This window comes from Hyla sarda, chromosome 8, assembly GCF_029499605.1.
Source record: "Hyla sarda isolate aHylSar1 chromosome 8, aHylSar1.hap1, whole genome shotgun sequence".
Taxonomy (NCBI): domain Eukaryota; kingdom Metazoa; phylum Chordata; class Amphibia; order Anura; family Hylidae; genus Hyla; species Hyla sarda.
Genome location: NC_079196.1, coordinates 106,764,803 through 106,782,513, shown reverse-complemented (window position 1 = coordinate 106,782,513; position 17,711 = coordinate 106,764,803). Strand labels below are relative to the sequence as shown.

The following is a 17,711-nucleotide window of genomic DNA, read 5'->3' as shown; positions in this document are numbered from 1 at the left end:
TACCATCGGTACATTGTTTTAAACATCGCCTCCTGATGGTTCGTACATTTGAATGTAGATGATACGAGTCGGAAGGCCGCCTGCCATTGCTCCAGGGAAAACTCACTGCCCAGGTCACTCTCCCAACGTTGCATAAAAGGAAACTTAGATATTTCTGATTTGTTACCCAACAGGTCATAGAAAAAGGTGATGCCCCTCGTCTGGCTATCAGACACGTTAAGAAAACCTAGGAGTCTCGGCGAGACTTTGACCTCATTCAGAAGCCCTTTGTCCAGACAACTTCTTATTTGAAGACTTCGAAAGAATTCCTTATTAGATAAGTGATATTTTCCCCTAATTGTAGAGAAGTGAACTGAGCTGTGATCATCAAGGATGTCCCTAATCGAGTAAATACCGGCAGCATGCCATCTTTTAAGGTCTAGGTCAGGTATATAGAGTTTCAGCAAGTCCAGAGGGATCACCGCTGGAGAACATGGGGGGCTCTGAGGGACATGGCGCATACAATCCCGCCATATCTTATCTGTGGTAGTAACCGAGGAGAGAAAGGTTTTAGGCAAAATGTTATGGGAGGCTGGCACTAGGAGTCTCGCTTTTAAGGAACAAGCATTATTGAGGTGTTGTTCCAATTCCACCCATTTTTTATCAGACGATCCGGACCACCAATATCTCGCCTGATCAAGGACAAAAGCTTTATAATAATCTTTTACAAGTGGTCTACCCAGTCCGCCACTAGGCTTTTTTTGGGTCATAACTCTCCTAGGAACTCTCGGCCGTTTTTGGGTCCAGATAAACTTATCTAGAATGACGTCTAGAGAACGAAAGAAGGAGCGAGGAATAGCAATAGGTAGTGTGCGAAATAAGTAGAGCAGTTAAGGCAGTAAGAGCATCTTAAACGCCGCTATTCTCCCCAACCAGGACAGGATATGTTTGCTATAAGATGCAAAAGCTGTCGTAAACGAGGAAAGGATGGGTAGAAAGTTGGCGCTGAAAAGATCAGAAGAGGGATAAGTAAGTTGAATACCCAAATAGGAGACAGATTGATGCTGCCAATCCAGTGGGAACAAAGGTCGGATGGAGGATAAGAGATCAGAAGGAACGCACACGGGTAAGATTTGGGATTTGCTGACATTCAGTTTGTAGTAGGAAAGATCACCGAAGGAATGGAGCTTGTCAAAAAGGGCTGAGAGGGAGGGACCAGGGTTCGTCAAAGTCAGCAAAATGTCATCTGCGAAGAGCGCAAGTTTGTGTTCTGTTGGCCCTACCGAGATGCCCGCTATGTTACTATCCTGTCTGATGGCTTGCGCTAAGGGTTCTATGGTGAGGAGAAAGATCAGTGGGGACAGGGGACATCCCTGCCGTGTTCCATTTGACAGGGTAAATCTATCAGAGAGGGCACCATTGGTGAAAACCCTCACAACTGGATTAGAGTAGAGAGCCTTAACTGCAGATAATATCGGGCCGTCAAAGCCAAACTTTCGCAAGGCCGAAAAGGCATAGGTCCAATTTACTCTGTCGAAAGCCTTTTCAGCATCTAATGTTAGGAACACGGCAGGGAGGTTAGCATGTTCACAGTATTGCATCAGGGAGAGAACACGCCTAGTGTTGTCTGGAGCCTGACTACCTCTAGTGAAGCCCACCTGGTCTCTACTCAACAGTCCCGGTAAATATGGGCATAAACGTCGTGCTAGGATTTTCGCGTACAGTTTAACGTCACCATTTAAGAGAGATATGGGGCGGTAGTTAGCAGTCGAGTCAGGAGATTTACCCGGTTTTGGAATAGTCGTGATCAAAGCGTCTAACATGTCTGGGGGAAGGGAGCCCGATGTCATAGCAGTGGAGAAGATAGATTGAAGGTAAGGTAATAAAGTAGGAAGAAACCGTTTGTAGTATTCGTTAGGGAGTCCGTCCGGTCCAGGGGATTTGTTATTGGGCATAGATTTAACAGCATCAGCTATCTCCTGGGTAGATATGGGAGCATTGAGAGCAGAGAGAGCAGTAGGAGAGAGTTTGGGAAGGTTCAAAGAAGAAAGAAAGTCATCTATGGCAACTTGTTCAGGTTGTGGACAGGTAGGGTCTGACTGCAAGTTATATAAAGATTTATAGTAGACTTGAAAGGCATTTGCTATGTCTCTGGGAGCCTGTTGGGGTTGTAGTGTTATAGGGTGTTTAAGGCAGGAGATTCTTTGTCTATAATGGGCGGGTTTCAACTTCCTAGCAAGCAGTGACCCAGTCTTGTTGTCCTGGGTATAGAACTTTACCCTAGATTTTTTCAGAGCTTGTTCATATTTATGTAGCAATAGTCGCCTAAGGTGAAGTCTCTCATGGGTGAGCTGGCTATCAATGTCTTTAGAGAATTCACATTTAAGAAGAGACTCTAAAGTGGCAATCTTATTAAGAGATTCATTAACCTCTAAGTTCCTCCGTTTCTTAAGTTGCGACCCCAACTGAATAAACCTGCCCCGGACAACTGCTTTATGGGCAAGCCACACAGTCATTGGAGTGACGTCTGCAGTGTCGTTGAGGGCAAAGTACTCAGCTAGAGCGGCATTGATAGTGGCTGAGTGGTCAGTGTGGGCTATCAAATGGGTATTGGCACGCCAGACGAAATCACTGTGCTTTTGGGTGATATCTTGTATCGTTATGCCAACGGGGGCATGATCAGACCATGTTCTATGACCAATGCTGGAGGAAACAACCCGATCAATAAGATGTCTATCAATTAGTATCATATCAATTCTCGAGAAGGTATGAAATCTTGGGGAGTAGTAAGAAAAGTCGCGTTCTGAAGCATGCTGTAATCGCCATATATCAAAGAGATCGTTATCAGCTAAAAAGTCTGGTAAGTAAAATGATCTGCGGGTCGATGGAACCGACTGGTCCAATGAGGACGAAACTACAGAGTTGAAGTCCCCGCATAGAATAAGGGCACCTCTACGTACAGAAGCAATTTTGGTCATCAGTGACTTCAGAAAGCGACTTTGTCTCACATTGGGGGCATATAGATTAACAATAGTATATTCAACATTATCAAGTAGGCAAACTAATATTATGAATCTGCTCTGGGGATCAATAATTTGGTGAGTAATGGAGACAGCAATATTGTTACTAAAGGCTATCATAACACCTCGTTGTTTCTTACGGTAAGAGGAGTGTACAATAAGTGGAAATTTATTGTGGCGTAAAGTAGGCGGCTTTTTGGAGGACACATGGGTCTCCTGAATGCATACTATGTCTACAGGCGTCCGCGTCACTTCCCGCCACAAGAAGCTCCGTTTGTAAGGGCTATTTAACCCATTGACATTGAGAGATAAAATCTCTATACCCATAGCATAAAGGGGTCAAAGAGAGGAGAAAAGACAAAGGTGAGAGAAAATAAATAAATAAAAGAAAGCAGAGAAGGAGGAAAGGATGCACACTCTGGACGTAACGCTCTACTATGCGAAGAAACAGTGGCTCCAGCTAAGCAGTCAATATATACTCTCTAGTAATACGACAGCAATATTTGTACAGAACAGGTAAACAACTGGACAGTAAGAATAATAGCAAAAATAGAACTGACCGCAATTCAATCTAGTTGAATTGCTCTCAGGGGGTACGTGTACAACTAGTGTCAATGAAAATATCACAGCGTGTGGAGCACTCAAACATATTCTCTAACAGGGCACTATACCATACTCTGAAACCGGATTCAAGTGGTCGGCATGGTATCTCCATTTGGGGAACGAGGTGGGGAGGACTGGTGATGTATGGAGGTCTTGAATCCCCAATCGGCTAGTGATTCCAAACCGCTTTCCACAGTTGAGAAGGAATGCATCTTGTTGCGGTATGTCACCAGCAGCTTTGTCGGGAATCCCCAGCGATATGGAATATCTAATTTGCGAAGTTCCATAGTCAGCGGTTGCAGGTTCCGTCTTGCTTGTAGTGTCGCGGACGACAGGTCCACAAAAAGCTGTATATCTTCATATGGAGTTGGCATATATTTGTGCTTCCTAGAGAATTGTAAGAGCAGGTCTTTTGTCTTAAAAAAGGTGTATCTAGCCAGCACGTCTCTGGGAAGGTCATCAGGTAAGGACCTAGGTTTTGCCACTCTGTGAGCCCGATCTATGCTGTATTCAAACGGCTCCAGGTCAGGTAAAAAGTGCTTTGTTAAATCCGTCACGTACTTTGCAAGCTGTGAATTGGGAATAGCTTCTGGGATACCCCGGAATTTAATGTTGTTGCGCCTATTTCGATCCTCTGCGTCTACCGCTTTGGCGTAGATAGCGCTGACCTTGTCATCCAGAGCATTGTGGGCATCCACAAGGCCATTGTGGGCAGAAGCAAAGGAGGCCATTTTAGTCTCCACATGTTGCACTTTAGAATTAAGACCTTGTATGGATTGCTTTATAGGCACCAGGAGGGAGGAGAAGTCCTTACTGATAGATGATCGAAGGATCAAAAGCATTTCTTTCAAGGTGTTTTCAGACACCATCTTATCAGAGGCCTGGTACGCTGCAAATAAGTCAGCCTCCTCTGATGGGTTGACGGCTAAGTCCCTCGATTCTCCCTCCCACTCACTGCCCGATTCAGCGTGGAGTCTCGGCCTCTGCTTGACGGGACTAAACCGGGGAGAGGAAGATGTCAGTCCCGGGGCCTCGGGTCCCTCCCGCTGGAGATCGGAGAGCTCACCTGGCAGCAGAGGCAGCGTGTCGTCTCCCGCGGCCGAGTCTCCCAGCACAGGCTCCGCCGGGTGGATCGGGGAGCCCCAATGACGCGGCAATTCACAGTCCTTCAGGGCTCGAGTAGTAGGTAAGTCTTTTGTCTGACCTCCGGTATTGGTTTTCCCCAAGCGCTGCGGCAGTGGGATAAGGGACTTGTGAGCGCGGGGATCTTCTCCATGCATCGGAGGGGAGTCGGCGCCATCTTGCTTTGTGCGTCCTCTCTGCTTCCCGGCACTGAAAAAGTTCTTTAGGGACCCGCTATCGCCCTGGTAAGTATTGCTCTTCCTGCCGTAGGATGCCATGGTGGACCAGGTGTCCTTTGCAGTAGCTGAGATGGTCGCTGGCAGGTACTATCAGCAAGTATAAGAGCGCTGTGCACGGAGCTGTTCTTTCAGGCGGCCATTCAGTGCAGCGGCCAAACCACGCCCCAAGACTTAAAATTTTTCATCTATGAGGGCTTGTTTTTTTTGCACCATTAATTCTACTTTGTAAAGACATCACTCACTTTACCACAAAATCTACATTAACACAAAAATGATTTGTGGCGAAATTTTAAATAAACCTGCCATTTTGCAACTTTTGGGGGTTTCGGTTCCACACAGCGCACTTTTTTTTGTTAAAAATGACATCCAGTACCAAAATATATTCAGTCACCTGTTCACACCTGGGTGGGTGTAATACGTTTATAGCGAGAGCTCACAACTCACTTAAAGTCCAAATAGCAGTAAGAATTAAATGTCACACACAACTTTCTAGTTTTTCTTATTTGCTTTAGTGAATATCTTGCATAAATTCACAATTTCTTTAGCATGTATTGCCAAAAATAGAAAAATACAAAATAAATCAAAGTAAATTCACCTAAGGTGCACCTTCTTGCAGACACGCTAGACAAGCTGCAAGAAATTTTCAGCTCATGTCCAGGCTCCTTTTAGCTGGACAGCCTTCCTCTCCCCTTCGTGAGAGGGTGTACCTATTCACCCTTGCTGTCTGGGACTTATAGGAAAACTGTTATCAGTGTTACCCGCACTAATCTTTTGGTACAAGTGTGTAGTGCGGGTGACAATGATAACCATACTTACCGGTGCGGATGACACTGATGACAACCATACTCTTCTGTTCTTGTTCCATGGTTCCATTGTCCTGGCCTCTAGCTCCGTATATACTGTTCCAGCAGCTGGTTTGGGGCACAGATGGAGCTTACTGACGTCACTGCTGCAGTTTCCCCAGGCCTGCTTGCAGCGGGGACCAGCAGAGAAAAAGCAGCAGGGACATCAGGAAGTTCTGTCTGTGCCCTAAGCCTGCCTCCAGAACAAAAGATACGAAGCAAGATAACGGGACCGTGGAACGGGGACAGGTAAGTATGGTTGTCATCAGTATATGAGCAACAAGAAAAATCTGGCCACTACAAAGAATGCACAACCCAAAATATGATAATAAAACAGTATGCACAATCTAGACTAGTACACACAATTTACACTTAAAAAACAAAATGCATGAGTGGAGGAATGTAATTCTCAACACCCCCTTCCCCCCCCCCAGGTGGGAAAAATACAACCCAGCATAAGGGTCCCTAGCCCATATTCAAATATTGTAAACCTAGTACACACATGCAAATAGTAAATTAACTGGTCCAATATCTACTATTAAATCTAGTACAAAAAATGCATACAAATATGTTCAAAAATAGCAGAATGGTACCAAGTGTGAGTGGCACCAAGTATGAGTACTCAAGTGCCGTTTTAAGACAGTGCCTAGAACGTCAGCAGCAAAAAGAGTATATAAATATACATGAATACCAGGATAAATGCCCAATATGCTGTCTCACACACCACCCATGTGTCTAGTAATAGAAAAACAGAGGCTGTGAAAAAGCTCCCTGTGAGTAGCGAAACAATGTTTACTGAGCATCTTCACCTGCAATAAACTGCTTGACCGGATCCAGTGTGCCCAGTGCTTTTTCGTCTTCATCTGCTTCTTAGAAGTTTGTCTTTATTCGACTGAGAGCACCGGCGGTCAGTTGTGCAGACGTCCAGAGGTTCGCGGTGTGTTGCTATATCCTTGTGGGACGTTTGCTGTAGGCACTGCCGGCTACACCTTCTCTGTGGAAAAACCGAATGTGATTATCCATGGGGCAGGACACCCTCACCACCCTGGGGGACACAGCAGCTCCACGCATTCTGCTACCTGACCCGGTAGCTTCCTCAGGAGTGAATGTGTGCATCTGTGTACTAGGTGTACAATATTTGAATATGGGCTAGGGAACCTTATCCTGGGTTGTATTTTTCCCACCTGGGGGGGGGGGAAGGGGGTGTTGAGGATTAAATTTCCCCACTCATGTATATTGTTTTTTAAGTGCTTTTAAATTGTGTGTGCTTGTCTAGGAGTTCAATAAAGATTGTGCATACTTTTTCATTATCATATTTTGGTTGTGCATTCTTTGTAGTGGACTGCTTTTTCTTGTTGCTCATATCCATGAATCTTTGGCTGTTGTTAGCACCCATTTTTCTTTATAATTGGCGGTGCCCATCCCTCTCCTTTTTTGTGGTTGTCATCAGTGTCATCTGCACTGCAAACCTCTACCAACAGGTTAGTGCGGGTAACACTGATGACCGTTTTCCTTTAACCCCTTAAGGACCAAGCCCATTTTGACCTTAAGGACCAGGCCAATTTTATTTTTGCGTTTTCATTTTTAACTCCTCGCCTTCTAAAATCTATAACTCTTTTATATTTCCATCTACAGACCCATATAAGGGCTTGTTTTTTTGCGTGACCAATTGGGCTTTGTAATGAAACCTCTCATTTTACCAAAAATGTATGGCGAACCCAAAGAATAATTTTTAAGGGAGGAAATTTAAATTAATATGACAATTTTGCACACTTTGGAGGGTTTCATTTTTACACTGTACCCATGGCTAGATACTTTTCTATTTTTGTACCGCTTAAAAAAATCTCAAACTTTTTGTACAAAATCAGTAATATAAAATCGCCCTAATTTGACCACCTATAACGTTTTCATTTTTCCGTATATGGGGTGGTATGAAGGCTCCTTTTTTTGCGCCTCATCTGTACTTTTTATTGATACTACATTTGCATATATAAAACTTTTAGATCACTTTTTATAAAAAAAATTTGGAATAAAATGTGACAAAAAAGCAGCATTTTTTTTAACTTTTCTTTATTTTTTACGTTTACGTTGTTCATCATACTGAATCAATAACATAATATTTTGATATCTACACACATAAGAAAAGAGATTGCGGAGCAGCTCACCAGTTCCAGGAGATCAGATCTGGGACATCGCGGTCAGGTGGCAGGAGGACAGGGAGGCTGAGGTGTTACGGGGGGGAATCAGACGTCAGGGCCACAGCCGTATCTCACCCTTTGGTGCTTCGTCAGGCCTGTCGTCACAGGGGCCTGACGAAGCACCAAAGGGTGCGATGCGGCTTTTCTTATGTGTGTAGATATTTGCCTTTCTTATCCCAGAGTGAAGCACCACCTGCATTGATCTATGGACTTTTAGTGTTCAGCTAGCAGTACACATTGGTTTAGCACCACACATTTAATGAAGGAATTATAACAGTGCTGGATTTTTTTCTGTTTTCTTTTGTGGAGTGGCATAATATTTTGATAGTTTGGACATTTACGCACGTGGCGATACCAAATATGTTTATAATAAAAAATAATGTATGCTCTTTGGGGGTAAAATGGGGGGAAAAAGGGACAATTTTCTTTTTTATTGGGGGAGGGGATTTAAAAAAAAAAAAAAATTTTTAACTTTATTTTTACATTTTTCTACTTTTTTTTTTTTACACCTTTTTTTATGTCCCCATAATGACATATGTCCCCAATAGCAATCAGTTGATTGCTAATACTGTTCAGTGCTATGCATAGAACATAGCACTGATCAGCATTATCGGTGATCTTCTGCTCTTGTCTGCCCAATCTCAGACCAGAGCAGGAGACGCCGGGAGATGGCCGGAGGCAGGTGAGGGGACCTCCGGCCGCCATTACAAATGATCGGATCCCTGCGACAGCGCTGTGGGCGATCCGATCATCTATTTTAACATGCGCATTGCCGCAGATGCTGTGATCTGTATTGATTACGGCATCTGAGGGGTTAATGGCAGACATCCACGCATTCGCGGATGTCGGCCATTACCGGCGGGTCTCCGGTTGCTGATAGCAGCCGGGACCTTCAGTGTATGACGCGAGCACCGCTCCAGTGCTCGCGGTCATACACAGGAAGTAAATGTACGTACCGGTGCGCTAAGTACCGCCGCACCAGGACGTACCTTTACATCTGTGGTCGTTAAGGGGTTAACGACCAAGGGCATACCTGCATTGTTGAATGTCTATGATGCAAGCGCAGAAGCTGTGTTCACTTCATAGTTGTTGATGGACAGCTACTATCAAGGGACCTCACCGCCAGCCAGCTGCAGCAGTCCCAGCACTGGCAGTCATTAACCCTTTAGATGCCATGATCAGTGCCGATCAGCGTGTCTAAAGGGATAAGAAAAGTTGAAGGGGGGTCAGATGAGGTAAAATTGCGGCAAGGGATCCCCTTTCCTGCCTCTGTTTGCTGGGTCGACACTGTTACAGCCTGGCTCTGTCAGGGTTGCATTGTATCAGTAGAGTGCTGATCTCACTGTTCAATGTTATGCAATAGCACAGCATTGAACAGTAAATGCAATCTAATGATTGCATATAATAGTCTTTTATGGGGACTTAAGTGTAAAATAAATAAAGTTTTTCAATTATATTAAAGCACCTTCCATAATAAAAGTTAAAATGGCCCTCCTTTTCTTGGAAAATAGGATAGAAAATAAGTACATAATATTATATTTGATATTGCTGCATAGGTAATTGTTCTAACTTTTAAATATATTACAGTGGTCCCTCAACATACGATGGTAATTCGTTCCAAACGACCCATCGTTTGTCGAATCCATCGTATGTTGAGAGATTCGTGCAATGTAAAAAGTGCATTTAATACTCACCTGTCCCTGCTGCTCCGTACCACGTCCTCGCTGCTCCGGACCACGTCCTCGCTGCTCCGGACCACGTCCTCACTGTTCCAGATGCTGTCCCAGGGGCTCCCGATGCTGTCCCGCTGCTCCGGCGTCTTCTTCGGGTTCGTCCGGCTTCTTCCGCATCTTCTCCGGTGTCCGGGCCTCGCTTTTTGGTGACGTTATTACGTTGGTGTGCCGGGACGGCGTGCGCAGCGACGTAATAACGACGCCGGAAAGCGAGGCCCGGACCCTGGAGAAGATGCAGAAGACGCCGGAGGATCGCAAAGTGGACCCGGAGCTGCGGGGATAGGTGAGCGAACCTGTCCGGGATGCTTAAACTGCTATCCGACAGCAGATTAAGCATTTTGCGCTGTCGGATAGCAGTTAATGCGATGGCCCTGACATATAAAAGCATCGTATGTCGATGCCAACATCGACATGCGATGGCCTCTGAGAGGCCATCGTATGTCGATTTGATCATATGTCGGGGCCATCGCATGTTGGGTGTGGGGGGGGGTTACTGTATTTATATCCTGCACAGTGAACAGCATAAACCTTTAAAAAAAGAAAAAAAAAATGCAGATTTTTGATCACATCATATATCAGAAAAAAAAGTGATTAATAATAGTACCGATTAAAAATGACAGATCACAGTGCAAAAAGTAATCGTTCATACAGCCGCTATATGTAAATAGGGCAATTTACAGGGTCAGAAAAGGGCAATTTTAAGCAGACTGATTTTGGTAATAGTTTTTACACTTTTTCTTTTATTTTTTTGCAGTATAATAATAGAAAAACGATATAAGTTTGGTATCGTTTTAATCACATTGACCTACAGAATAAATATTACATATTATTTTTACTATAGGTTTTCTTTTAAACCACCCATCCCCCCGTCTCCTGGATAAATAATAATGTTTTGGTTTTGCCGTACATTTTATGGCAAAAAGATTAAAAAATAACGTATAGCTTTTAAATGGCTAGAAGGCAAAAACAAGAATGCAAAAACTAAAAATGGCCTCAAGACCAAAAGGGGCTGTGACCTTAAAGGGTTAAAGGAGTACTTGTTTGTTTACACACTCTTGCCCGGTATTCCTGTAGTGTCATCTGTTTTCTCACAGCTCTGCTGCATTCATACAATTCAGTACTACAGCTTGTTCATGTGGCCACCAGTCTTGACAAAAAAACTGCAGTGTTTAAAGGATACTCCACCCCTAAACACCTTATCCCGTATGCAAAGGAGGGAGGGGATAAGATGTTATTGCTGTGTACTAACAGTCACGCCCCCTCCCAGAGAAATTAATGAAGGGAGTGTGGTGTGACATCACGAACATGGAAACTCCAAGCTTCCGTGTTCTGAGCGCTGCAGTGTTGGCCCGGAGATGGGGGGTTGGATTGGACAGGGGGATAAGATGTCTAGGGTCACACAAACTGATGTGTCCTGTTCTGTGAACTATGGGCAGAATCATCAGAACCTGTGCAGATGAAAAGTCGACCAGTTGCCCATAGAAACCAATCAGATCGCCTCTTTCATTTTTTTAAAAGGCCTCTGAAAAATAAGAGAGCTGATTGGTTACTATGAGCAACTGGTCAACTTTTCCTCATCATTACAGGTGGAGTGGTGCTGACTACTTTTTTCAATATGGAGATTTGTAAATTACCTCTATATATAAATCTTAATCCTTCCAGTATCCTTTACAGCTGCTGTATGCTCCACATGAAGTTGTATTTCTTTCTGGAGTTCTTTTCAGTCTGACCACAGACACCTCTGTATCAGGAACAGTCCAGAGCAGGAGAGGTTTGCTATGAGGATTTTTTTTTTGTACTCTGGACAGTTCCTGACATGGACAGAGGTGTCAGCAGAGAGCACTGTGGTCAGACTGAAAAGAACTCCAGAAAGAAATACAACTTCCTGTGGAGCATACAGCAGCTAATAAGTACTGGAAGGATTGCATTTTTATATAGAAGTAATTTACAAATCTGTTTAACTTTCTGGCACCGGCTGCTTGGAAAAAATGTTTTCCACTGGAGTACCCCTTTAATCTGATCACTGACCAGCTGCAGTTATACTAGTGGTCACACTGGCTGTGTCTCTGAGGGCAGATTGCCTGGTGTTTTGGGGCCTGACACTGTTCTCTTCTGTCTGTAAGAGCAAAGAGGGTAAAAAGGAGACAGGTGTGATATAGCTGATGTTGTATTTCATACAATATAATACTCTATGGTGTGAGTGAGTAGAAAGAAGATCTATGTCACCTACTGCACTTAGATGTAACTCTACCCCCACTCTCTGAAAACCCAGAGGCATTTGGTAAATGTAGTCAGCAGTAGAATGGAATCAAGTAAAGCATGAATGCTACATCAGCTAAAACAGGTTTACACAAGGCACACAAAACAGCCTATATTGTATTATTTAATAACCTATGGTGCACTATATAAGCAAAAAAAAGTAGTTTTTTTTTTCCACTGCTTCTTTAAAATTCAAATTTTGACTTTGAAATCAGTGGGAGTGGGGCTTTCTTAGGTGGCACCATGCTGTTTGTCACACACAAATCACATTTTTTTTGCATCAAAAACAGTGCATATTTAGCTTGCGTGAACATAAATTATTCTCACTGTCTTGGTTGACGTATAGTCCCCTACGTTTTTGTTGCGATACTATTTTGTACAGCGAGAACTTTAATGAGCTTAGATTCATAACTAGATTCATAACTAGTTCATACTCCTGGCCTATAGATTTATACATATTTAGCATTTGCGAATAATAATAATAAAAAAATGACAGTTTGAAACTAGAATATTTGTTTTGCACACATTGTCGTCTTGTTTTGTAAATTTCAATTTTACTTTGGAATTTGTAAACCATTTGTATTTCACTTGTATATAGGAGTCCATCCACACCAGATCTGAGCACAGAAGAGCTACCTGATGACATCACTAGTGAGATTACAGACATTCCCCATGACTTGGAGCTGAATCACGAAGACTTTTCTGATGTTCTCCCACGATTGCCGGATGATCTGCAAGTCTTTGATTTTTTTGAAGGTATTACTCCTTTATATATTTATATTTTATGTATAGTTCATTTTCATTAATCTATGCAGTCCAAGGCAGACATAATATAAACATTCTTTGGCAGAGATTGGGTATATGGATTTACGCAAGAATTATTCAGAAGAATGGGGACGATCCCAGAAATATCTACAACAATCTGTCTTGTGTGAATATTTGCTAATAATGTTAGGGCTCTGGAAATTTTTTTTTTTTTTCACGCATTCTATAATTGTGTCACGGCGGGTCCATTGTCTGTACTAGACCAAACTTGAGGGGGGGACTCAAAAGCATTGTGATTGTGTTTGGTCTATTCTTGGGCATGCCTCATATACTGGTTGTGATATCAACGAACCTTACATAGTTAGAAATGTTAAAACAAATCAGATCAGTTCATTTAGAGGAAGTCAAAAAACATTATTTTTTTTTTTTATTTTAGGGAAAAAAAAACCTGATGCCAAATGTGTCAATCAGAATAAAAGTGCCTGCTTTCCGGTTTATTTGAGACATGGGTGATCATGTCGCTCAGTCTTTATTTACAGGTGTGGCATGTACTTTGGGGGTAAATGTAGATCCTGCCTATCTGAAAGATTATATTTAAGTGTTGTAAATGATGTAACCACACTACTTTATTATTTTTTTGAAGGTAAGAATGGAGACCTTCTCCCTACCACCGAAGAGGCAGAGGAATTGGAGAGAGCCCTTCAAGCTGTTACATCTCTGGAATGTCTAAGCTCCATTGCAGTGCTGGCCCAAGCTGATAGTGTTAGTAGTCATGACCTCTCAGACCGTGGCCTAACCTCATTCTCATCAGGTGCTGGAAGTTCAGAGATCCAGCAGCTGACAAGAGAAGATCACACAGATATTGGGGAGCTACTTAACGGGCGAATGGTCCATGAGAACTTTACCAGTCTGGAATTGGATGAAAACCTCCTTGGTCGTGCTACTTTATCTAGCTCATCTGCTCCTCTGAGTAGGCATGTTCAGAGGCAGTTTTCATCCACTGCCAATGTTGGCCTTACTTCTACCACTCTAATAAGCCACAACTCTCTTGAAGAGAGGCCTTTCACGGGTTCATACCATGGACTACAAGAAAGCCGCCATGCTTCCCAGAGGCCTCTCCCAGGAGATATTTTAAGCAAAGGAGAAGACCTAATCGCCTCACAACAGCAATATAGCAGTGACCATTCACATTCATCCCCCCATGGAAGCCATTATGATAGTGAGCATGTGCCATCACCATATAGCGACCAAACAACATCCCCACATGCCACCTCCTTCTCTGGGGATGGATTAACATTAACTTTTTCTTCAGAGGTGCCCATTATTGCTCAGCACTTGCTCACCACCCAGCTGGATGTACCTCTAAGTGGGGTGGTAAATTCCCGAACTCACTGGGGAAACCTTCCTGTGAACCTTAGTGATCCATCAACATTTGGCACATTTATCAGTTCTGATGGGCATCTACTCTCGACATCTTTATCCACCCCTCAAGCTGTCTCTCATTCAGAGGTTACACAGCCTACTTTTTCCACTGTGACCCCTAATAGCTGCAACATTCTTCCGGGGTTACCGCAGACAAGTTTCAGCGGGCTTAGCCCCCCTTCTACGGAACTCATGGATTCCACTTCATCCAAACAGCAGCTCCCTCAGTTCATTGCAGCATTTGGTCATCAGCTATCTGCTCACAGTGGCATCCCCAAAGACCTACAACCCAGCCATAGCTCGATTGCGCCTCCTGCAGGATTCACTGTAACAGGTGCCACAGCTATTAGTACCAACAACTCCACCTCCTCTTTCATGAATCCCAATTGATCTCTTTCCTTGTTGCATAAACATACAGGCTGGATGGGAAGCGACTGCTGCTTTCTGCTCCTTGCTCTTACCACATTCTCCCTGGGATGTTCCCTTCATTGTGAAGGAAGATTCTGCTCACCACAATGTCCTCTTTGTGCTGTAATAGCACTGGTGCTCCTATTCTTGTTTGTCTGCTTTACTGTTTTTATTCCCCTGAGAAGTGACATTGGGTTCCTACATTAACTTCTGATACCAGGATAAATGCCTCATTCTTTTACTACCTGATATTCATAGTCCCTTTTTGAGTTATGGGCAGAAGAGGGTGGGGGTTTTAGGCTGGGGGTCTAAGCCACTAAAGAGAATCGGTGTGACACACTCTTATTTAATACAGTATGAACCCAATGTCCCTTTCTTGACAGATTAAGCTGTTATGATCCTTTGTGTGTGTGTGTGTGTGTGTGTGTGGCTGTTTTTTGTATGTTTTATTTTTTATTTTTTTAAGTCTAGAGAAGTCTTGCAGATCTGAGATCTGAGCTGCATCAGCATGAAACTCTGCTTCCGGTAGCTCCATTCCATGTTTCTGTTGGCCTTGCACTTGACATGTGGACCATGATGTGGATAAAAAATATAATGTTTAAACAGGGCAGAAAAGCTATAAAGGATTGACAAGAACTGCGTATTATCCACTGGTCTGGTTCCATTAACCTGGAAAGATGTTCATTCCACCACAGGGTAACACCTGGCACTTGTGCTGCGTTACGGTTCTTGCTGTTAGCCCCAAGTTATTTGTAGTAAATGAGATGAAGATACTACGGATTCAGTTTATGAAAGCTAACACAGTTTAACGTGGCTTTGAATTCTTCTTTTTTGTAAGTGGAATTCCTGCATGGGGTAGTGGGGGGGGGGGATGCAAATGCTGAGTTGGTGTCAATGGTTGAATGAATCGGTCGTCAAGAGGTAGGTAGATGTGAGCGAGACTGTTCTGCCGTAGGTGTCATTTTAAGTAATATTGAATAACCTTAAATTTATTTCTTATGCGTTCCTTTTCTTAAAACATGTAAATTCTGAATCCGTCACAATTGCTGCCTAAAAGTAAAACTGTCTGGTTTTGCCCATTGCAGCCAATCACAGCTCAGCTTTCATATGTTAAGAAGCTTTGGTAAAATAAAAATTGTGCTGTGAGGGGATAAAATCTGAGTTTCTGAGGGGATAAAATTAGATGGTTTTAGTTTCAGGCAGATTAATAAATCTGGACCAATACTATTAATATTTATTTTTATTAAATTTTTTATTTCTATCAGTTTATTTGGTTTCGAGTAACCCTTAAAGTGTCACTAGCATTTATTTGACTAAGAAAAATTTTGACGTGTTTTTTTTTCTTTTTTAGAGTCTTGGTGCTGAGATCCTCCCCGACCACTAGATCAGCGAGGATAAGGGCTCAGCTAAGTCCCCCCCCCCCCCATTTCTCTTCACGCTGTACGATACAGGCTCCATAGACACTCTCTAAAGAATCCATCTCCTGCAGCATGGTGACAGGGAGACTGCTTGTTCTAGCGATCAGTAAGGGTCTCAGCACCCAGACCCTGACTGTTCAAATCTTTTGATCTTTTGCAATGTCTCTATGCCATGTCTAAATTTTTTTAAATGGCTGTAACACTTTAACATAAAGTGAAAATACAAAACTCCTGTTGTTTTTCTACCCCAGAGAGATGAAGCCCATCTGTTGCCCAGTAAAGTAGAAGAAATAGAATCCAATTACACAAGTTTAGATTGTTTAGCTTGATAAAGTCTGAATTATAAAATGCTTGTATACATAGTAGAATAAGTGACCTGATATGAAATATTGCACAATATCATATGCAAAAACATGATAAAGTTTTAATACCCCATGAATAGAAGGTATGTGAAGAGCACTGAGCAGTTAGATTGCGTAAAAGACTATAAAACATAAGGATTCCGTTTAGGACAGTTTTGTGTAGCTGCTATGGTTGTCCATGTGTAATATTCTTGTTTGCACTGTTACCATTCCAGTTTTAAGTTAGATAGTAGACATTGCTAGGGTATGTTCTCATCTGGCAGATCAGTGGCTGTTCCATGCATCTAAATAGGGTTTGCAAAAATTCATGCACGTTTCAGAAAGTGCTCCGTTGCAAAGAAGGAATTCTATGCAGATGTATGGAACAGATACGTATATATCTGTGCAGTGTGCACGGTGGATATAAGATGGATTGCAGTGCAAAATTGCATATAACTTTAGTTATTAAAGGACATGTCCGGTGCTCACTTTTCTTATTGTGTCCGTTCCGGGATACAAGAGAGCTTTCTCTTGCCTGCCTACGCTCCCCCGGTGCTCCGGTACAGGCGTTAGGTCCCCGGGCTGTATTCTTCTTACTTCCTGTTAGCCCGGCACGTCACACGGAGCTTCAGCCTATCACTGGCAGAGGTGGGACATCGCTGCGGCCGGTGATAGGTTGAAGCTCCGTGTGACGTGCTGGGCTAACAGGAAGTAAGAAGAATACAGCCCGGGGACCGAACACCTGTACTGATGCACCGGGGGAGCCTAGGCAGGTAAGAGAAAATTTGTTTTCTTTTATTTTTCAGCCCGGAACGGATAAAATAAAAAAAGTGAGCACCGTACATCTCCTTTAAACAGCTGGGAGGAAAGTATCATGCTACAGATATACACAGTATTCTCTCACGTTCCAAAATTTCTAACATCTAAATATAAAATGTATGTTCACGTTTGTTCACTGTTTTACAGTGTATATACATATAATAAAAAAAAAGTACTTCTACCAGTCCTGAATACCAGCATATACTGTAGTCCAGAGCTGCATTGATAGGGGGTCCACACGTACTTAGCTTTGCGCCTCACAATAGTACAGAGGGACAGAGAGGGTTCTATGCTGATTTTAGTCCATCAATGTATGCCGAATACAAGGTCTGTAATACTAAGTATTGTCTGTGCTGTGTGTAAAGTGAAAAATGGTGAGCACGGGTGAAGGATCCCATTTAAAGAAAAAAGGATAATGTGATATTTGCCATAATATTCTCTTAGATGGCCAAACTTCTGTTAACGCTTACCTATCTAGTTATACGTACTAAAGTATAGCTAGGGTAGAGATCGGGATTGTCAGTTTCTTAAGGTCTTAAAGGG

The 17,711-nt window shown here is 43.0% G+C and overlaps 1 protein-coding gene across 1 annotated transcript in view; it reads left to right on the top strand.

The window, feature by feature from the left end:
* INO80D (INO80 complex subunit D) overlaps nt 1-16,923 on the top strand; it is a 66,182-nt gene extending 49,259 nt beyond the window's left edge. Inside the window, exons 10-11 of the mRNA XM_056536442.1 lie at nt 12,594-12,751; nt 13,404-16,923. Coding sequence (XP_056392417.1) covers nt 12,594-12,751; nt 13,404-14,572 — 1,327 coding nt within the window. The 3' untranslated portion in view covers nt 14,573-16,923. The remainder of the gene's footprint in view (nt 1-12,593; nt 12,752-13,403) is intronic.
* The last annotated feature ends 788 nt before the right edge of the window (nt 16,924-17,711 follow it).